This window comes from Aulonocara sp. 'chitande type north' Nkhata Bay, linkage group LG8 (assembly GCF_057382095.1).
Source record: "Aulonocara sp. 'chitande type north' Nkhata Bay isolate Kocher_YH1m ecotype deep benthic linkage group LG8, A_spYH_male_GT1.1, whole genome shotgun sequence".
Taxonomy (NCBI): Eukaryota; Metazoa; Chordata; class Actinopteri; order Cichliformes; family Cichlidae; genus Aulonocara; species Aulonocara sp. 'chitande type north' Nkhata Bay.
The window spans coordinates 13,373,845-13,396,481 of record NC_141351.1 but is presented as its reverse complement, the minus strand read 5'-3'; the positions used below and the strand labels follow the sequence as shown (position 1 = coordinate 13,396,481).

General features: G+C 40.6%; 1 protein-coding gene across 1 annotated transcript in view; it reads left to right on the top strand.

Moving 5' to 3' along the window:
• Positions 1-22,637, top strand: part of nrg3b (neuregulin 3b) — a 211,243-nt gene that overhangs the window by 175,339 nt on the left and 13,267 nt on the right. The window contains exons 4-7 of the mRNA XM_086303657.1: positions 817-843; positions 6,662-6,764; positions 8,878-9,004; positions 20,924-21,033. Coding sequence (XP_086159783.1) covers positions 817-843; positions 6,662-6,764; positions 8,878-9,004; positions 20,924-21,033 — 367 coding nt within the window. The remainder of the gene's footprint in view (positions 1-816; positions 844-6,661; positions 6,765-8,877; positions 9,005-20,923; positions 21,034-22,637) is intronic.

Here is a 22,637-nt window from a genome sequence, read left to right as displayed (position 1 = left end):
AACTCAGACCACCTCTGTCAGAAAAGCAATTACTAGTGAGGGTTTCATTTTAATTTAAATAAGATTACATTACAGTGACATGAAAAGGGGGCACTGCCAGGATGGAAAGAACACGAGTGCTCCTTTTTATCTGTTTCCCCCAGCGCTGGGATTGTGGGAAAAGACATAACTGAATGAAGAAAGACTGTGTGTCTTTGGAGGAGAGTGAAAGAGAGGGTGAATGTCAAAGTGTGTGCCTGTGCAGAAAAGACCAAAAACACGTGCAAGCTTATACCATATTGTGTGGGTACACATGCATTTGAGCGTGTGTGTGTGTGTTAGAGTGACGGATCCTAAAGCAACCAGATTGTGAATAGTGAAAAGCTATGCTTGCAGACAGAAGAGGACAATTACTGCAATGCCTCAGGCTCAAATCAATATAAAAGGCCTGTGCAAAGCAACATCAATGACATAAAGCCACATGATATGTCATTTCCAACTTTATTTTCATGATCCTTCCTCTAATCCTCTCAGCCCCCACATCTGCGTTGTTTTCTTGCTTCAATCAAAGCCACTGCAAGCTGTGTGAGTATCACGGAAAAGCATTCCAAGCATCCGAGGCTGGCTGGCTCATTACCTGGTGCAAAAGAGGAAGCCGTGTTAGAAAAAGCCAGCAAAGCCAACTGTACCGTGTAGTTGCACCAAGTGTCTCACCCCTAAGGTGAATTCTGAGAAAAAAAAAAACTGAGGCGCATCATGTTGTAATTATTTTATGCTCTGTCTCTCTCTCTTTTCCCCACCCTCATTTCTCATGCTATCCCGCCTTGAATGGAACAGCGGATGAACTTGGGATCGAGTTCATGGGTAAGACAACTTTTCATTGACTGTGCCGAGTGCTCAATCTTTCCGTGTGCCTCACGTCTGTGAAATACTGCATACAAAACACACACAACCAGCACAACAAGGCCGCTCACCTTGGAAAATTAATGTGGGCTAGTCGCCATGGAAACACCGTGGTGGTGAATTAGGTGTATTCTGTCTGCATGAAGAACAGTACCGTTAGAGAGGAGTGATGTAATGAGTATGGAGCAAAGAAAGCGATTCATGTACTGTATAAATCCGTGTCTACTTGCCTACTGTGTACTATGTGAAAATTTCATATCATATGAGAGCATGAGGGTGGGAATGGATGTTTGTGTCTGTGTGTGCCTGTATGTCTGTGTCTATATGTCAGGTTGGGTATCAGACGCCACCTCTCTGGGGACACCTCAGGCCCTCCAAGGTTTGGAGGCCTATCTCCACCCACCACCACTTCCCCTGCCGGTGGCGGACTCCCTCAGGTGTCGGTGTGTTGGTGGTTCTTTGTGTCTGGGGGTGGGCGTCCGGGTACACACCGGCTCACTCCTTGGCGGCCGCTTGTCGGGGCCTGGGGCCTGGGGCTCGCTCGGGCCCCTTTGGAGGTGGGGTGCCCCCGGCCTCTCGGCCTAGGGCTCGGTCACTCAGGCGCAGCTGGGGGCCGGCGGAGCTCACGGGCGCGTCACTGCAACTCCCCCTGACTTCTGCTCCGCGGCTGCTGGGCGAGCCCTCATCTGGGACTCTCCTCAGCTCTTACTGGGACAGTGGCGCGGCTGCCCCTCTGTTGGTCTTCCATGGTCTCTTGTGTTCTGGGGGCCTCTGGATGTCTGGAGTTTTGATCTCCTCCATACCCGCTTCACACCCTGGAGGACGGGGCTATGGCCCCCCCACACTCCCTAGCAGATCATTACATGGAGAAACCTTTGGAATGCAAGCATGCTGATCCACACAGGTATGCACACATGGGTATTCACAGACGCGGACTAAAGCTTTCTTGGCTGCTGCCTCAAAGCACACTGTGCGCTGTCTATCTTGCGTGCTGCACAATATCGTTTATTACTTAGTAAATACTGATATCTATGACTAGCTAGTTTATTGTGATGGTGCTTTGTTTTCTCTATTATTATGTTGCTCTTTGTTGTTTGCTGTCTCCTCTGTTTGTTTTTGTTTGTTTGTTTGGTTTTTTTTTTTTCTCCATACAGGTGACCCAGGAGTTGTTTTTTTTTTGTCTCTCTTCCCCCCCCTTCTCACCGTCTCTTCTCCCCTTTGGTTTTCTTTCTTTCTCTCCCCCTCTCTCTCTCATTCATTCCCCCTGTCCTATTTATTAAAAAAAAAAAAAAAAAAAAATGACAAAGGATGAACTGAAGCTCTGCCATCACGTAATGTCGCATACTGCTGTTTCTGATGTCATTTAGAAAAAAAAAAAAAAAAAAAAAAAAAAGAAAATTTCATATCTCGGTAGCGATGTCCAAAATGATCGCGGTTTCCATGAAGTTAGTCGAAATGTTCAAGAAGCAAATAATATCACCAAGTTCTATTTTGACAAAAATATTCCAAGTTGAATCTGCAGTTTTGATTTGCAGATTTACATAATACATTTGGTTTTCTGTACTTGTTGTGTTTGAATATAAGACACAGCTCTATGTATAATTCACTAAGTCTTAAGCAGATAGTAAAACAAGAAGCCCAACAACAGAAAAGTCTTGTATAGAAGCTTACAGCGTTCTGAATTGTGCGATGCTTATAATGAACAAAATATTTTGTTTGCATGACTGAACTGACACATATGCAGTGGACGGATAGTTTTCAGACACACAGCAGCATCTACAACAACAGCAACAACAGTGTGTTACTGACAAGCTGTTAAGTAGCTACAAAGACAAAAGGCCCTTACATTATGAAGTTAATGATTACTAAAATTTAGTAGTCGTTCTGTAGAAAGTTAAAATTGAACTTACCCTCATTTTAAAAGTAGAAGCAATTTAGTTTCTATTCTTCAGATAGTGTCGACCATGTTCAAGCAAGTCTCCGTCAGTACTCTTAAAGGTACAGTGTGTAAAATCTCACAACTGGATGTCAGTAGATCACAGATTGCAGTCATTTGAATTCAGTTTTTTTTTACCTCTTCCAATTCAAGCACCTAGCCATAACCCTAACTACGGTGGCCCCTTTAGGCCAAACACATTTTAGTTAGCTAAGAGAGATTAGAAATGTCAAATTTAGACTGCACTCGATAACTGCTTTGGCCGGCATGTTTTAACATATTTGAATATTAACACTTGAATAAACCACAAATAAAATATTTTGTTGTATTTTACATTTTTACTGCTGAGTCACTTCCAAACCTCTGGCTGCCGTTCATCTGCAGTGAGTGTAGGTTGTCAGTATGCTGTTAACCTCAGCTATCAATAGCCCGAGCATTCACATCTACTCACTGATATGGTTCGATGAGTCGGTGTAGGTCACTTCTGTCCAGTGACAGTAATAGTGAGGTGAGTTGTTAAAGATATCCTGAAGTTTTCTTTCAGTAGGCACTGCTGTTTTTCCTGGCCATCTCAACCCAGTGTATATGTAATGGGTTAATCCAAACTTTATGTGAATGTATCATTTTGTTAGAGAACATAATTACGGACTAATCAATGTGTATTCATGAATACATTATTCTTTTTTTAGATTAAATAACCTAAAACCAAACCAAGTTCAATTAGGAGGCTGAGCCTTTTTCTGGTGTAAATGTTTAGTCAAGTTTAACAATAGGATCTAAAGTATAATATAAAATATAAAAATCCACAGAAGGTCAAATACTGAAATGAGAAGCAGTGCATATAGATTTTTTTTAATTCTCTGGATTTTCATTGGAGTTACTTTAGGTACTTCTCTACTTTCCTACAGACTGTCAACAAACTAAGAGAAAAAAAACAAGGGAGGCGAGAGACAGTCTCATCACCCCAGACTACACACACATACACTGCAACACCGTTTTTCATTTTCTCTTTTCCCATCTTTTTTTCCACTTTCTGCCTTGCTTTTGTGCATACATAAAAACTAACACTGCATGCTATGAAGTTTTCCATTAACATGGCTTCATACACTGCTGTCACATCACACGCTAGCTCCAGGAAATAGAGGGAGGGAGAGGATGTATGCCCTGCAAACAGCATTCCTCACTTCAGTAACTTTAATCTGGGGGACTAAATTAGTTCAGAATGCTACTGGAGGTGGGCGGATGCATTAGAGAAAATGAGAGCAGGACTGATCAATTGATAGCCGGACAGGTGACAGACAGAGGTACAGATAGGATTATTTTTTTTTTTTTTGGTTGGGTTTCTTATTCATTGTGTTCCATCATGAGTTCGTCTTTTCTTTATCAATGAATTGTTTGATAGCTTGTTATATAAATCTGATATGTGACAGTCTGAGACAGCCTGTCAGACTACAGCAAAGCTCCGTTTGAAGTAGAATTGAGCGCTCTAAAAGTAATCTTGTCTTTTGATTTTCTTGCTTTTTTTTTTTTTAGCCCAGCAACTGAAGCTCTTTGTGACTCAGAATAGTTGACTCTGATGTTTTGCAGGCTGAATACCCCATTTTCTCATGGATTCTTTAGCATGAACTTCATTATAGCACGTTATTCTTGTCAAGTGTAGAGTGCATCGCTGGCATAGCGGCCATATGGGATTGTCTTGTCTTTGAGTCAAAATAACACGGCTTAGCCAATATAGCTAAGACTCTTCACTTTGGTGGGGTTCTTTTATAACGTGCTGTTGCATCTAATTTCAAGAATGCCTTGTAGGCATCTGGCATGAAAGGCCTGTAATGGTTTTATATACAGACTGCATGTCGGTTTTCCTTGCAGCCATTCAGCAGAGCTTTGTAGACAGCTGTTTTTATGTTCACATTATGGAAAAGCCTTTTTCATCCCTCAAAAAAAAAAAGGGGGGGGGGGGGGGGGGGAAGGCAAAGGCCTGTCTCAGGTGGTGCTCCACATGAGCACTGATAATGCAGGAGCAGGAAAAAATGTTTTCAATATCTTTCAGATATGCAACCATGCAGAGGTCATTTCACTGATGGTAAAGGCTGGAGGCTTTACAGGGACATGGATTTCCAAGTGGCACATTACTTATAAACAAAGAAAAAAGCCAACTTTTACTGAGCAGCTGCAGGACATTTCTCCTCTTCTACCTGCACAGCAATAAACAAACAAATTTTTTTTTAAATCCCTTTAAAATTATAGGATAGAAGCAGACTATACAATTCAGTAATTCAGGAGCTTATATTGGGTTTTTTCATATATATACATAGTTATATTTGCGTCATTACACAGTATATTGTCGATTGACTATTTTTTCCAACTCAATAATTTCTCATTTCAGAACATTTATTGTTTTAACAGTAAAAAATGTGATCCAGCCTAACCAAGCTAACCCCCACTATTTATTGGTTAAATAAGCAATCATGTGCCACAGCAGGCCACAGCAGGCCACTCCTGCAGCATTTCTATGGATCACTTCTATATTTAATTCATCCTGCTTCCCTTCTATGGGAGCTGAGTGGGTAGTTTGGACCTCCAATGTTTATATATATATTCACATACTGTCACTCCAGGATATGTTCAGATTTTATCTTTATCTGTTGCCAGAAGCACTCTAATTTTAAAAAGGTTTCTCTCCTGTTTGAACTCAGTTACATCATACTATCAAAAATTGTGTTGATGCAGCACTGATGTAATGCAGAGGAAGAAAGCGGTGGGGCGAGGGGAAAAAAACGGTGCAAAACAGAAGGCATGGTTGCACTCAAACGTTAGCTTTGAACAAAAACGCTCTCCAGCAGTATCTGCCCTCAAAAACAAGAGTTGAGGGAAGTTGATAAACCTGGACCGACAAGCACGGCTCAAGAAGACCTCCCAGGACAGTTCTCTGTTGACAACATCAAAAGCCACAGACAAGCCCTTAAAGGTCAGGAGCAGGTTGCGGTGATGTTCTCTGCACTTTCCCCTGCAGTTGTCAAGGTAGTAAAATCAGACACAGGGGGATTTGTTGTTTTTGAGTGATCAAGTAATGCCACAGGACGTTGCCCGTAAGGTCATGGATGCTGGTGGATCAGAGAAGTGTCTCAAACTCTCAGCGACTTTTGTGGATTAGTGATATGAGTTGCTGGTTATGGATTGTGCTCATTTTGATCATGAGATAGTATTGTCATGAGAGTTTCTGCTAAGCCAGTGGGTGCGTGCCCTTGAACTCCACACCGTGCACCGTGCTAAGTATTTCAGCGCCACAATCCAGTTGCTCAGTGAGACAGATATTTGCTGGGATCAACTACAACTTGTCCCAGCTGCTTGTGACCTTAAGCCTCTGCCGCTGACGTGCAGGGGTCTGACAAGAAGCTCCGGGAGCATTCATTTGCTGCTAATTTCCTGTCGCCATCAGTCTCTGAATGCTGACACATATGCAACCCTTGCATGCACGTACACACCAAGTGCTGGTCCTGCTGTGCAGACAGTCCATCGGTCCCTGCTGGGTTTGTCTGAACGAAATGATTATCACACTTCAGTTAGCACGTCACTGAGCCCTGCCTGTGTCTGCCATGTCCCTATCTCTTCCTCAAACAGTGACATTTACTGACAGCAGCATTGGTCGCTTTATGCAAATGCAGATTGTGGGCAGATGTCTGCGCGCGGTTTCGAGTGTATGTCATTCCACCCTTTATGTGTATTTGGTATGTTAATTCATCATGATCCATCTCTTCCTCTCAGCTCAATCGCAACCATAGTCCATATCGTTTATGTCACAGCAGAAATTCATTGGACTGAACTGTATTCTCTCCCCCACAGAGAGTGGTGACACCTACCAGAGGCAGGTGCTGTCCATCTTCAGCATTGCCTCGGGGATCTGTCTTCTTGGAGTGGCATGTATGGCTCTCTACCGCCACAACAAGTGAGTGATGCCAGCGAGAACCACATTAGTAGCGTATGCCCCCGGCTGTGCAGAAAGAGCACTTTACTATCATGGCATGGAGCCCAATGAAATTCTAAGTGTGAGTCAGCTAGAGGATGTTTTAGCAAGGCAACAAATCTAAATAGTGTAGGATGCATTTGGGACAGATACTCATGTAAGGTTTATTTGAAAGTGGTTTTAGCAAGCAGGTGTGTCACAAAATGCTTCACACAAAACAAAATACTCAGATATGGCAAGAGACAGACCAAGTTCAAGTACAGTAGACCCTAAGTGCACGTGTACATGTGTGTGACAAGATAAGAGGGTTTCCTGGTGGCTCAGAAGCAGACCACCAAAGTCAATTATGCATGGCACCAAAGAAGAAGGAAAAAGAAAGCAGAGGGAAAGAACTGGAAGAGTGTGTGTATGTATATCCATTCAGTAGGAGTGAATGAATGCTGTGCTGGCTAAATTAAGCTTGCTAAACAAAAACAAAAAAGGTGGTTTTATTTTTGAGTAGTGTAGTGCCCTGAGCAGTGCAGCACATATTGGTCAACATGAACAGATAGTCCTGGCTCACAGATAGAATTAATGTACTGAAAATTATCCAAAATCACAAGTCCTGTGATAATAAGTATCTTTCCTTCAAAAAAAATAGCTGTGCGCCAGGCTACCGTGGATAAATAGCTTTTCAAACTCCGTGGTTGTTTTTCCTCTCAAGAAAAAATGCGAAATTTTGTTTGTATCAGTACTTCTCAGAAAAGATTAGTAAAGTTTTCAGAAAGGTTGCTTTTAGGTGGTATAACGTCATTATTATTATTTATTAGAGTGGGTTCCTGCAGAACGTTTTAATCCCTCCAAGCCATTAGGTGGTTGGATTATAGTTTGTTAACCCTGTAAACCAATGCAATGATTTGTTGCTTTCCACATTTTTAAAAAGTTTTTTTTTTACTTCTCGCCATCATCCTTTATGCAGGAAACACTTAATGAGTCTCAGCTGCAGACAGAATTTTGCATTCTAGAATTTAAAAATGAACATTTAATGGTGAATTAAAATTTAATCCAAAAGTCTTAGGCAGCAATTAAATTTTAATGCAATCAAATTTTAATCCGAAATGAAAGAATGGTATCATCTTTTTTTCCTTTTTTTAAAAAAATTTTAAAAAATGACTTTTTTTTTGTCACGTTTTGCTGTTTCATTTTTTGTGTGTATGTGTGGTAAAGAGAAAAGACAGAGTAGGTAAAAATGTGGCAGAACAACTAAAATTAAGTAGTTTAAGAAAAGTGGAATGTCTGCTCATGTCAGCAAACTTGACTTTACTTCAATTCCTTAGGTTATATCTGTTCCCACTGCTATAACTTAAGGCTTCTTGCTGTATGTATGGATATCACTGCATGTGAATTCTCCCTCTCTCCCCGCAAAGATGAGAGAATCCAAACTTTGGCTTTCATAGTAAATCAATAAAACCTTGATTAAAGTCATGTAGTTTTAAATTTTATTTTCATGCATTTTTTGTTCATTTTAAAGCTATTTTTGTGGCGCACATTTACCACCTTAAGTTTCACCTCGGAAAAGTAATCACAGTTGAACGCTGAATGTCACTTTCAGCTATGGTTTGTTCCAGAAATGTTAAATTTCACCGTTTTAAAAACCTCAAACTGTCACAGGATGTTTTATCGCTGCATAACAAAAAATGCATATATTAGTTCATCGTCACAATTCGCACATATGTGTGTGTCTGTCTTCAGTGAGTAGATGTGAAATTCATTGACAGGGCCTATCTTGTCTACTATGTGTGATCTGTAAGTGAGTCTCAGAAATAAATGGTAACAAGTCAATAAATGTAACAACGTTGCCATTAGATGCGTGTGAAGAATATGACCTAAAAAGAAACCGTTATTAAACTGTGTAACAACGAAAAAGAAGAATGAATCTTCAGCAGAGCAAATGCAGCTATTGTAGGGAGGTTTTTTCTGCCTCATAGAAATCCCTTTGTTTTCCTAATTGCATGCTGTATTGTCATCAGTCTATCCATTGTTCTGGATTATTTCTTTAGTTTTGTTGTAGACTTACATTTGTTCTCCCTTTTTCACCGGCACATTTCCTCCACAGGAGACACAGGGAGAAACTCCAGGCTCATTTCTCCGACAGCCGCAGCCTCAGAGACTGTACCGTCAATGCCTCCGGCCTCATGTCCAAATCTACCCCCAGACTTCAATACAGCCTTCAGCTCCAAAAGGTGCGTCTTGATCAATGATGTATTTATTCATTTCCAGTCACACCCTAATCATCATTGTCACCATCTTCTTCTTTATATATACAGTACTTCATATACACATTATAGTCTTTTGAGTTCCTGACAGGATGATTTATGATCTAAAATACGTCTTAATAATCTCTCTACTGGCTCGAGTCTTTTGTTCACACTCGTATCTGACATAGGCTGAGAGGCAGTGGGGAATTATAGCTTAAAATAAATGCATCACACATTACAGAGGAAAAATCTGCCTGCCATGTTCACTGTGACAGATTCCTGTGACAAACTGCAGAGTAGAAATTATAATCTGTTTTGGTGTCAAGGATCCTGAATTCTAAAGAAATCCAGCAGAACTTTATTGATAGCTAAATGTGATTGTGCTTGTGCATATTCATTTTAGTAATATCACAAATAACATTTTAAAGTGATTGGTTTGAAGCCGGCTGCTAAACTTTAAATTTTGAGTTAGTTAGACATTCCTCGAAAACCAATGCTTTCCAGAAACAACCACATACAGCAATAATAACAAATACAATCTACGACTGCATGCATAATACTCTCAATAGCCTAACAGGGCTTACACTGATTGATTGATTGCTTTCCTATTATCCCTCTCCACATGCACTTACATCGTGACGTCAGACACATACTGTATACTGATGTTGAAGGAGTAGAAGTGCTCCACTTTAAAGTGGAGCAAATCAAATCAAGGAAAGGTAGAAAATGTCAGAAGTGACAAAGCTCAAAATATTTAACTTAGTAAGCAGTAACTATGAACATTGTTTTACGGTGTACAAGGATACAGTACTGTGCATAATTCTACCACCAATATTCTGTCCAGGTCTTGTGTAATTTGGCATAATACACCTTTTTTTCCTGGTTTCTCTTCCTTAAGAATGGCTTCTCGACAGCCATGCATCAAGATCATTTCAGTGAACAGTAAATGGAACAAGTAAAGGGCCAGATGCCTCTCTCAGGTCCTATATAAGGTCGTTGGAGTTTTTCCTTAAGTACATGACCTTTAGATGCTGTTTATCTGCTGTAGATCATTTTTAGGCCTGCCACTTCTTCTTTTGTCAGCCTCTTGTCCAGTTTCCTCGTTTTTTAAAAGGACACACTGCACACCATGCCCAGATATGCCAGGTATTTGGCTAACAGACCTTTGGGAATCACATTATTTGTGCAAAACTCCTATTTTGTGCCTGCCAAACTGTTATCTTTGGCATTTTTGTCGATTCAACCAAAGAAAGCAGGTGTTCTTTTTGACAGGCTCCTAGTAAAAAGTGCATAGAGATAAAATTTAAAAATGTATATTTGCTAAGTCGGCTGTTATGAGTGGACACAACACAGGTTCATTCCTTAAGTTAGGTGCATTTTTTTATGCTTGAATGATTTATATGTCAGTGTTAATTGGCTTTACAAATAAACAAACGGACAAAGAAAGATTCCTCTGGGAATGATCAGGCACGAGAACTGAAGTGGAAACAAGTTAAAAAGCAGCTAATGATGAAAGGAAAACCTCGGAAAGCATGCAGAACAATTGCAATTTCAACCAAGCATCACTCCGTTGAAGCAAAATATAAAGAAATGATAGGTGGCTCGAGACTTTTTCACAGCACTGTACATTAGACATAAGTCATGTAAGTTCAGGCCAGTTGTTTTCCCTGGCTAAATAAGGTAACTGTTGTATATGGTGATGATGGTTACATATGGGATTGGTGCTTTTTGATGTATACATGTACAGTGGGGCAAAAAAGTATTTAGTCAGCCACCGATTGTGCAAGTTCCCCCACTTAAAATGATGACAGAGGTCAGTAATTTGCACCAGAGGTACACTTCAACTGTGAGAGACAGAATGTGAAAAAAAAATCCATGAATCCACATGGTAGGATTTGTAAAGAATTTATTCGTAAATCAGGGTGGAAAATAAGTATTTGGTCAATAACAAAAATACAACTCAATACTTTGTAACATAACCTTTGTTGGCAATAACAGAGGTCAAACGTTTACTATAGGTCTTTACCAGGTTTGCACACACAGTAGCTGGTATTTTGGCCCATTCCTCCATGCAGATCTTCTCGAGAGCAGTGATGTTTTGGGGCTGTCGCCGAGCAACACGGACTTTCAACTCCCGCCACAGATTTTCTATGGGGTTGAGGTCTGGAGACTGGCTAGGCCACTCCAGGACTTTCAAATGCTTCTTACGGAGCCACTCCTTTGTTGCCCGGGCGGTGTGTTTTGGATCATTGTCATGTTGGAAGACCCAGCCTCGTTTCATCTTCAAAGTTCTCACTGATGGAAGGAGGTTTTGGCTCAAAATCTCACGATACATGGCCCCATTCATTCTGTCCTTAACACGGATCAGTCGTCCTGTCCCCTTGGCAGAAAAACAGCCCCATAGCATGATGTTTCCACCCCCATGCTTCACAGTAGGTATGGTGTTCTTGGGATGCAACTCAGTATTCTTCTTCCTCCAAACACGACGAGTTGAGTTTATACCAAAAAGTTCTACTTTGGTTCCATCTGACCACATGACATTCTCCCAATCCTCTGCTGTATCATCCATGTGCTCTCTGGCAAACTTCAGACGGGCCTGGACATGCACTGGCTTCAGCAGCGGAACACGTCTGGCACTGCGGGATTTGATTCCCTGCCGTTGTAGTGTGTTACTGATGGTGACCTTTGTTACTTTGGTCCCAGCTCTCTGCAGGTCATTCACCAGGTCCCCCCGTGTGGTTCTGGGATCTTTGCTCACCGTTCTCATGATCATTTTGACCCCACGGGATGAGATCTTGCGTGGAGCCCCAGATCGAGGGAGATTATCAGTGGTCTTGTATGTCTTCCATTTTCTGATGATTGCTCCCACAGTTGATTTTTTCACACCAAGCTGCTTGCCTATTGTAGATTCACTCTTCCCAGTCTGGTGCAGGTCTACAATACTTTTCCTGGTGTCCTTCGAAAGCTCTTTGGTCTTGGCCATGGCGGAGTTTGGAGTCTGACTGTTTGAGGCTGTGGACAGGTGTCTTTTATACAGATGATGAGTTCAAACAGGTGCCATTCATACAGGTAACGAGTGGGGGACAGAAAAGCTTCTTACAGAAGACGTTACAGGTCTGTGAGAGCCAGAGATTTTCCTTGTTTGAGGTGACCAAATACTTATTTTCCACCCTAATTTACGAATAAATTCTTTACAAATCCTACCATGTGAATTCATGGATTTTTTTTTCACATTCTGTCTCTCACAGTTGAAGTGTACCTCTGGTGCAAATTACTGACCTCTGTCATCATTTTAAGTGGGGGAACTTGCACAATCGGTGGCTGACTAAATACTTTTTTGCCCCACTGTATATATCTTATCAGTTATGCAGAATCTCAATTTTGGTGGTTAGCATGAATGTATGCACTTAAATGTCTAGTCCTGAGTCCCATCGGCTATGGACTAAAAATTGAGGGGAAAAAAAAGTTGTGGAGGGGAATAGAGAATTTAACAATAGACACATTTGTTGGCTTTCACCATATTTGCTGGTAAACTAGTATGTTTGATGTGTTGCTGGACTTAAATCAAACTAAAATTAATTAAAATTAAGTAAAATATTATGAAACGTCTGGTTACTTTCACTTTCACTGGCTGCTGTTTTTTTTATATATCAGAGCAGGATTCTTTTAATTTGCAAAACACAGGTTACAGCTGCTCTGCCAGACATTTCTTCCTTCACAATTATTCCATTCTGGTGGTTAAAAAAATAAGTGAGTGATAACAATTTTAGTTATTGCAGTTCTACACTTTTGGGCACTTTTATTGGCAATTTTTATTTATTTGCCAATAAAAAGTTTGTGAAACTTGTGAATTGTGGTTGTGATTGTTCTTCACTATGTAATATAAACATAAAAAAAAGATCTAAATAAAACTGAAGCAGCAAAGGGCACAAAAACAACAACTTTGTGCCACTGCCAAATGGCAGAAACACGGTGCTATTATAATCAAAATGCCAAGTTAAAGTACTGCATTATCATAACTATTAACAACAACAACAAAATACGCAAAAAGATTTACCTCAATTATACATAACAGGCTAAATAAATAAGATTTTGGGTGTTTTACATTTACCTAAAAATGACTCTTTTGATAGTAAAAGTCCCCAGCCAATGAAGTTGATCTACATAGTAAACGTTGCTGGAATTCTGACCTCTTTAAATAGAAGAATGTAAAGTTGTGCCCATACTCTGGATCATGAATCCTGAATTCAACATCCAAGCACAGCAGCACAGTCATAATCCACAATGAGCACAAAACTGTACATTACAGCAGGTTCATGTGTTTAAAAAGTTGGATTTTGCAAATTTGAACTACATAACCCTCAACCAACTCAAAAACTGAAGGAGACTAATATTATGTAATCATTTATCAACTAATAAACACATAGCATCAGCTCTAGGAAGAAAATTTCATCCAGGCGGGCAAATAATTCTTGGTTAAGAAAAAAAATGGCAAACCATAGAAGAAAAAGTGGCTCAGAATTCATTAGAAGCCACCACAGCCTGCAGCAGCAGCAGACACTGCAGAGGAAACAAGTGACCCAGACATTCTTAGAAAAAGCAGAGAGAAGACATGGATGGCACTGATAAGGCTAATGTCTCCACAGAGGGGTAATTGCACTCTACTGCACACTTGTAAAGGTTTCATCAAAGAGTGCGACCGCTTGGCATAATGCGTTCCTACTTTCTTTATTTAATTAGATGGATTTTTTTGTTGTTTTTGTTTTTAAAGAAGTTCAGTGTGCAGTCTTTCTTTTATCATTTCAGGAAGTTATATGGAGTAGTAGTCCTTCATGTATCAATGCTAAAACGATAGAGAGATCAATTATAGATTTGACGTTTCTACTTCTGAAACATAAATAGTTTGCAGCTTCCACAAATCTCATTTTAATATGTATGGGTACTAAGGTAGCAAGGTTATTAATACTGATTAATACTATAATACTGATTTCTTTATTTTCTGTATGTTTTTCACCCTTAAATGTTTCACATCATCAAAGAAATTTAAATATTAGTCAAAGATAACACAGGTAAACACAAACTGCAGTTTCTAAATGAAGCTGTTTATTAAGGGTAAAAAAAATCCAAGCCTACATGTCCCTGTGTGAAAAAAATGATTGGCCCCTAAACCTAATAACTGGTTTGCCACCCTAAGCAGCAACAACTGCAATCAAGCCTTTTCGATAACTGCCAATGAGTCTTTTACAGCGCTTGTGGAGGAATTTTGGCCCACTCATCTTTGCAGAATCGTTGTAATTCAGCCACATTAATGAAGATGTTTTTTGGCAAATCTGAGACAAGCCTTTATGTTCTCTTCAATGGATACCATTTTTGCAGAGTGTCCTGAACTCTGGCCTTAACTGAAACATGTGAACCCTACGGTTCATTAATGTTGTTTTACTTTCTTTTGTGACCTCCTGGATAGGGATGGGTATCGTTTAGGTTTTATCCGATACCGGTGCCAAACCGGCACTTTTGAAACGGTGCCGGTGCTTAAACGGTGCTCGAACCGGTGCTTAAAGAAAGGAGAACACAAAGTTGGTCCAAAAACCTCTCATGGTCAGCTGTTTTTTTGTAAAAAGATAACAATGTTAGCCTTTTCTGCAGCTATAGGGCATATATGGTATCACTCTTGGCTGGAAGCAGTCCTTAATCAATGGAAAAAACACAAACTTTGTCCAAAAACCTCTCATGTTTAACTGTTTTCCACTTTTTCTTTGGTCATTTTAGCATTTTTGGCCAGGGTGAAGGGAGCATCTGCCATCAAACAAGAAGACAGCCGCATGTAACTACGACGGTGTTTGCTAGTTCACCTTACATGCATTAATTTAATAACGTGGTTAGCCTACTCAACGTAAATTACACACGGACAACATTAAGCTACTCACGCAGAGAAGAACGGCTGCTGCTGCCATCATCACCCGTCATCATTTCTGCTACACTGGCAGGGCTACGGGCCAGGACTCTACTCTTCAGGTTCTTTGGGGATGTTGGTAACTCGGTGCATTTCTCGGCTTTTAAAAAACGCTATGGCACCGGTATGGCACCGGATACCGGTAGCCATCCCTACTCCTGGATAAGTCGTCGATGTGCTTTTGTAGGAATTTTGGTAGTCCAGTCTTTCCTGGAAAGCTTCGCCACTGTTCCAAGTTTTCTCCATTTGTGTGTAATGGCTCTCACTGTGATCCACTGGAGCTCGAAGGCTTAGAAATAGCTTTCCACACCGGTAGATGTCTGTGATTTTGTTTCTCGTGTGTTTCTTTAGATTGTGGCATGATGTGTTGCTTTTAGAGATCTATTATGCTGCTTTCCTTTGTCAGACAGGTTCTATGTAAGTGATTCCTTAATTCAGCAGGTCTGCCAGTAATCATCCCTGAATGTATTTACTGAAACTGAACTCAGATTTTCAAAAAAAAAAGGTTAATCACAGTTAATTCGAAATAGGACCAGGTAGTTTTGGAAACCTTTTCTCCCTTAATGAATGAAATCATCATTTAAAAACTGCATTTAGTATTTCCTCAGGTTATCTTTGTATAATATTAAAATGAGTCTGGTGATCTGAAACATGCAAGTGTCACAAATATGCAAAAAACTAGGAAATTGGTAAGAAGGCAAACACTTTTTCACACCACTGTATATGGAGGCTTCTTTAATAATTCAACACTGTCTGGTGTCACCCACTGAAACAAACACCCCTTAAGCTAACCCCACCCACGGATCTGCAGTTGGCACCATCTGAAAGCTTTTCGAGGGTGTCATTTGAAAATCATGGCTCTGGGCAGCTGATCGCTAAGACGCTGTACCACCTTTGATGCAAATGTTAAAAAAGCTGTTAAGTAGTTGTGTTTAAGTAATATTAAAAAAATGCTTTCATATAAGCACAATAACCAGCACAACAGCAACCTAAAAAAGGGGAGACTCAGATGGTGGTATCGGGAATGTGTTAGGGCTCAGCGGGTGAGGCAGTGAAGCCCTGCATCCAACCACGAAATGCATTGAATGCTAGACAAAGGAAGGAAGCCAGGAGGAAGGCAAAGACAACACGGAAACACAAGCTATAATGGAACAGTGTGAGGGAAGCTTAAGGTGGGATGTGAAAGATCACTGGCTATAAGCACCCAGGAGGGGGCATGAGCTGTACAGACCAACGAAAGATTAACAAGTGAAACCTGTTTTTCCACAGATTTGACACAATGACCCCAGACCACAGCTTCTCTCCACCCACTCCCTCAGCTTGTAACCATCTAGGGAGAGGACATGTGGGTGTGGGTGGTGTAGTCCTACAATATCTCTATTTTCTTTAAAGTTACACAGACAAAATGAAAATACTTTCAAAGGAAGAACAGAGCAGAGTGTTCTTAAATAGGCTCAAAACATTTGGTGTATGCAGCATAACCCAGCGTCAAAGCACAATGGGGGTTTTTGTGCATGTGTTCAAGGCAGTAGGATGGAGGATGAGTGCAGCGAGCTAGAAAAAAATGTCTGGCTCTGACAAGGCAGGTGCAAGAGGGGAGGATAAAACTGAAGTCCTTTTTTAGTCATTGTCTTCCATTTGAAGTCTCTAATAAACTAATGCGGCGCTCAGTTGTTATTCACTCTTTGAATTCTGGGATTAAAGAAAAAGGCATTTCCCCTCTAGGTGTGATCACTAAAGACATATATGCTGACATGATGAAAGCATATGCAAGGCAAATTAAACCCTCAGCTCTTTTTAAAAATATACACCTGGTCACCTTCACACTCCTTATAGAATAAATTTAACTCTTGTATTCAAAGCATAACGTCACTCCTAAGAGGCACACTCTTGAAACGGCGTGCATTTGATGTAAATGGTGGCGACGCCAGTAAAGCTGTGTAAAAACCTACAAAATCCACATCAAGATGGAAATTATGGAGAGATTAGCTTTAGGAAAATATAATGATTTGGGTTATATTAGACCCTTATGGTGCATTAGCCATATGTTAAGAACATGCATGGACATGGTCAAGGCAACCTGCTGAAGATCAAACTGAGTGTCTGAATGAGGATGAAAGGCAGTTTCAATTACTTTAAATGTGGCATGGTTGAGTATTTCAAAATCTGGTGCTCTACTGGGATTTTCCAAAACAACCATCTCTAGGGTTTACAGAGAATGGTCTGAAAAAGAGAAAACTTCCAGTGAGCTGCGGTTCTCTGGGTGAAAATTGATGGTGTTGATGCCAGAGGGCAGAGGAGAATGGCCAGACTGCTTTGAGCAGGAAGGCAACAGTAACTGATCACTAGTAAACAATCATTCGTCAGAACTAAAGTATGCAGAATGCACACAACATTGAACCTTGAAGCAGATGGGCTACAGTGGCAGAATACCACATCAGGTGCCACTCCTGTCAAGAAACCGAGCATAACATTTGCATAGGCATACCTAAAGTGGACAGTAGAAGATTGGAAAAGTGTTTCTTGGTCTGATGAGCCTCGATTTTTGCTGTTGGCAGGGTCCGAGTTTTGCGTAAATACCATGAAAGCATCGATCCAACCTGCCTTGGATCAAGAGTTCAGGCTGCTGGTATAATGGTGTGGGAGATACTTTCTTGTCTGTGAAGGTTCTCAGTCATCCAGGTCATCGTAGTCTAAGGAGCTTGGAAAGAAAAGCGTCTGAACTTGAAGACGTTTCACCTCTCATCTGAGAAGCTTCTTCAGTTCTAGGGTCAAATAGTGGAGAGTCCCAGGTTTAAACCCTGTGGGAGTTTCCCCCCAAGAGGGACAAATCGACACCCTAATGATCCTCTACCTAATCACACCAGCCAAGGTGTGAAAACGGGTGTAGGTCACAATCAGTCAAGGTTTTGGGTGAGCTCATTGTGAAACCTGGCCCCACCCTATCATGTGATTTCCTGAGGTCAGATGCCCCGAGATGTGAGTGGGCGTTAAGGCGTCTGGGAAGGGACTGGATTATAGATTTCAGAAAGTTTGTGTCATAAGCCACCGCCTCTGTTCAAAGATGGTCGCTCACAGTGGACATAAATGGCCTCTTTTACTCCTCTTTCAAACCAAGATATTTTCTTGGCATACTTTAGGCCCCTTAGTACAAAGTGCTTTCAATTTGATTCATTACAAACTGTACTGTACTCACTATACTCAAATGGCCTCCACGGCCACCAGAACTCTTCTGCGATGTGGTGGAACAAATCTGAAGCAACTGTGTGATGCTTTCATGTCAATATAGACCAAAATGTCAGAGAAATGTTTTTATGTCCTCATCGAATCCAAGCCATGAAGAATTAAGCTAGCTTTGCCAAAGAAACAAACCGCTACTAGCAAGATGTATCTAATAAAATGTCTTGTGAACGTGTAAGAATAGTGTATTAGCTATATGTTAAGCACATGCATGCAAACCTGTATTGACAGCAACCTTCTCCACCATTTTCCTTGTTATGCCTGAGGCGATGACCATCTTTCCGAAAAGATTTAAGGGTTTATATTTTACATGACTACAGGAGGTTGCCCAAGTAAATAGCCATCATTTTAACCACCCCTTAAGAAATACAGATGATTATTATTTTTTGATGTTTTGATAGGGCACCTGAAGTGGAACATGAAGCATTATATGCACATCTGTAGCTATTTCTGTGCATATGTTTCTTCCATCTGCAATTCAGAGTATACATTTCCACATGAACAGTTACTTCAAATACACACTTGTAAACAGCTGGGACTTGTATATATTAAGTATTTTACAAAGGAAAGGAAATGAAACGAAAAAGAGAAAATGAACTGTAAGTACATACTGAAACACCCCTCTGTGTCCACTGTTATTTGAATCAACACCTCTGTGGTAATAATATGTGTCAAATGAAAGAGATGGCTTATACACCCATGAGACAGGCTGCACAGCAACAGACATGCGCTGACATGAAGGAATAGGGTCATACAGGCAACGAGGGCATCAGCTTGAAGCTTGAGTGGTTCTAACTAACTAGTCTTCTAAGAAGAGTCCCTCTCAGGAGTGAGCATGCTATATAAATACTTCATCATATCAGAATATTTTAATGAATGCTCCGGTGTGATTCAAGGCTAGGTTCTCTTGAACCATAGTCTGTTTTATTATTATTTCATTATTATTATTAATATTATGAAGTAATGTGTTTTTCGTCTAATTTTGTATGCCAAAGACTTTCTCGAGATAATTAGAGAATCGTTCATTTTGATTCATTCGTTTTTATCAGATTGACGTTGTTTAATGAACTTCAAACATCTGGGAAAGGTTTGATGGAACAGCTTCAATTAGCACCCATGTAGTATGTCTCAGAAAGTGTGAAAGTGTAAAGTATTGAAGCTGTGCTTCTGCCATCAGATAATCAAGCAGAGTACAATTATGAGTACGAAATGGATCAGGGCTATTAGCCGCTTGTTCAGCAGGGGTGTTGTGTCAGCTGAAGGGGAGATATGATAACTTCTACAGGTATCTCAGCGACTATTAAAAGGAAAGGACAGTGCAGCCTGAATGTTAAATCCAAATCTGAGCATGGCAGTGCATAATTTGAATGAACTTGTTAACATTTAAATACGGGGTAGAGTCGCATTTGTTGTCCATTAAAAATCTTCACACCTTGGCCTGAAGTGTTAAGACATGCTCTTTCAGTAAACGTACATGCAGTTTTGAGCTGCTAGCTCAAAGACTGTCCTTGTTGAAGAATGGTCAAATATCCTATTATGCACAGTTCAGGACCTGTGATTTGATCGTAATACAAGGGGGATTATGGCTGCTCTGAATGCATAGGTTTGCTTTACTTCTTAATATGAAGGTGATAGTCAACATATTGATGGGGGAGGGTTTTTTCCTGTCACTCTCTCCTTCTCTTGTATTTTCCTTGTGTGTGAACATTGCGCTGTGTTTATCCAAGGTTCACAAGTGGCATGAAACAAGGCAAAATTGTGATGGGAGGGAACAAGCAAACTGGGTTACGCCAATGGGCTACGCCACTGTCTGCCAGTGGCAGACCTGAATGGCATGGCAGACTGCCAACAGCTATTTATTTTATCTCCTGACATAGATATCTTCCCCCAGGAAGCTTTGCCATGGCAATTGTTTCACAAAGTGAGGTGTTCTCCCCCCGCAGGGTATATGAGAGGGTGGCCAAATGATACTATTTTCTTGCACAACTAGTGAGCAGCGGTAACAGCTTCTTCTGGGAGCCAAACGGTGTATGGGGAAAAAAAGAGGCTTATCATTCATGAGAACCGTGAACCCAGCACTAAGTCACATGCAATTGCTTTAGTGATGTACAATCAGACAGCGAAAGAGAGAGAGAGCTGTAACTGGAATGACAGAATTATCTCATGACTTAGTGTTTCACAGAGGGGGTCTCGGGGCGTTCACGGTCACTGTGCCAGAGCTCTGACTGCAGCCTGTTGTAAGATAATAGTGTTAATTTTGATAAGAATAAAGGGAAAGAATTGAGAGGGCAATTTCTTTAGGAAACCATTAATGTAATCTTGTGTTGGATTAATTCTTGAGTGAATCAGGAGTGCTGTGAGGGCCAGTGTGGAGTTTATTCACAAAGTGTCCCCTCCTAATCTGCCGCTTTAAAATGTAAAATGCAATTAAAGACGCTCTGCCTGACTAACCGGGGATACATCAGCGAGAGAACACGCTCGACCTGACTGGGGATTGCTGCTAAACTCATAGAGAATTATCAGCCTTATGTGTTATATCCTAAGCTTCACTTCTGTGTACTTACATAGCTACTTACATTGGACATTTTGTTTTTCATTTTAATCGTTACAGCAGTGGAATCTAGCTACATTTCCGGGTCTTTTGCTGAGTATAACTAATTGAGTATCTGGGTTTCACTAACTGCCTGCGCAACTTTCTTTATTTCTTGCAGAGTTGCACTTCTCACGGATCGTCTGTTAAGGGCGGCAAAGTGGCACCAGGGGCATCAACAGTAGCTCCACCTATTCTCAGCAAAGCACTGTCTAAAGGGAAACGCTTCAGGTACAATTATGACATGCTCTTTTTTTTTTCCTGCCCTGTTTCATATCTGGGGCTGAGTCAGCATGTTTGAGCCATAAGGGACAGTGAGGTGAAAAATTTAATCATCCCATGTAGTGTAATATGTATATCGTCGAGGCCGCTAACAAAAGAAAACAGATCACATACACATAGAGGTTAGATCTTATATCTGCGTGCATTTTATTGTATGATTATTGGTTCAGCGAGCATGACATAAAAAAGAAAAAACAGAGTAGAGGCTGTCAAGCTAGTTGAGGATGGAGACGTCTTTATTTACATGGCATTCAAGTAAATTGTTCAAAGTAATTAAATGTGTCCTCGGGCATCTCCTGAAATGACTAGTTGAACGCAGATAGGAGCGAACATAATAACACTCCTCCAAGGAGAAGTGAATTTAATGTCCAGAGTTAAACACTGACTCAGCCCAATTTTTATGCCATCCTTCAAATGACAGAAGATTCAAGGAAATGAACAGCGTTTTTGCTTTTTGCTACGAGGGATATCGCAAGCAGGGTTGCTTTGTGATCACAGCACTCAGTACCAAATGCTGCAGTTTCCAATCCTCAGAAGAACACAGGGATGTGGATATAGGCCGCGCTACAATGGCCTCATCTGAGCTGTTTACAGAGACGTTTCATTTGCTTTGATGATATGGATGCAGGCACACTTTGACAGTTAATGCTATTCAGTCACACGACATGTAAGCCTGCCATCTTTTCAAAGAAGTTTATTTTCCTTAGAAGCTATTACACGGATTGTTGATCCTCATACTTGTTGCCTGTTACCTGAGATGATTGGTACCAAATCTGAATAACAGTGTTGGAGCTGCACATTATGTTACAATGCAAGATATAGCACTGTGCAAAAGTCTTGAGCCACCCTTTTCTTTGTATTTTTGCGTGGGAAATGGTACATAATTGCAGTGATTAAAACTTGCAAACATGCATGGAAATGAAGCACAAACAGGCAAACGCAAGGCTTTCTAGCTTCTTTCAGGAGTCTTCAAAAATAGTTCTCCAGGCTTGTTGAAGGAAATTCAAAGCTCTTCTTTGGATGTTGGCTGCCTTTTGTTCTGTTCTCTGTCAAGATGTTCCCACTGCTGCAGTATTATTGAGGTCTGGGCTCTGGCCAGATCAGTCTATGACTGATAGTGCTCCATTGTGTGCTCTTTCTTTTCAGGTATACTTGAACTTCACTGGGAATATGTTTTGAATCATTTTCATGCTAAAATATAAAGCCGTTTCCAATCAGATGCTTTCCAGATGGTATTACACGCTGGATTGAAATGTAATTATTTTTCAATCAGTTTTGACAAGATCGGCAACGCCACTGGCTGAAATTTAGCCCCAAACCACCACAGAGCCTCCACCATGTTTTAAAGATGGTTGTAGACACTCAATGTTCTGGATCTCCTCCATTTATACTGGTTAAATAGTTCTAATACTGTTTTATGACTTGTCAAACTGCATTAGCGTTCACATTTTCCATAGATTCAACAAAAGAAAGGGAAGCAAATTATCTATTTTTGCAACTAGCTGCAAATAGTTTTTTGCCAAGTTGTTATGTGTGGACAAAATGCTGATTCA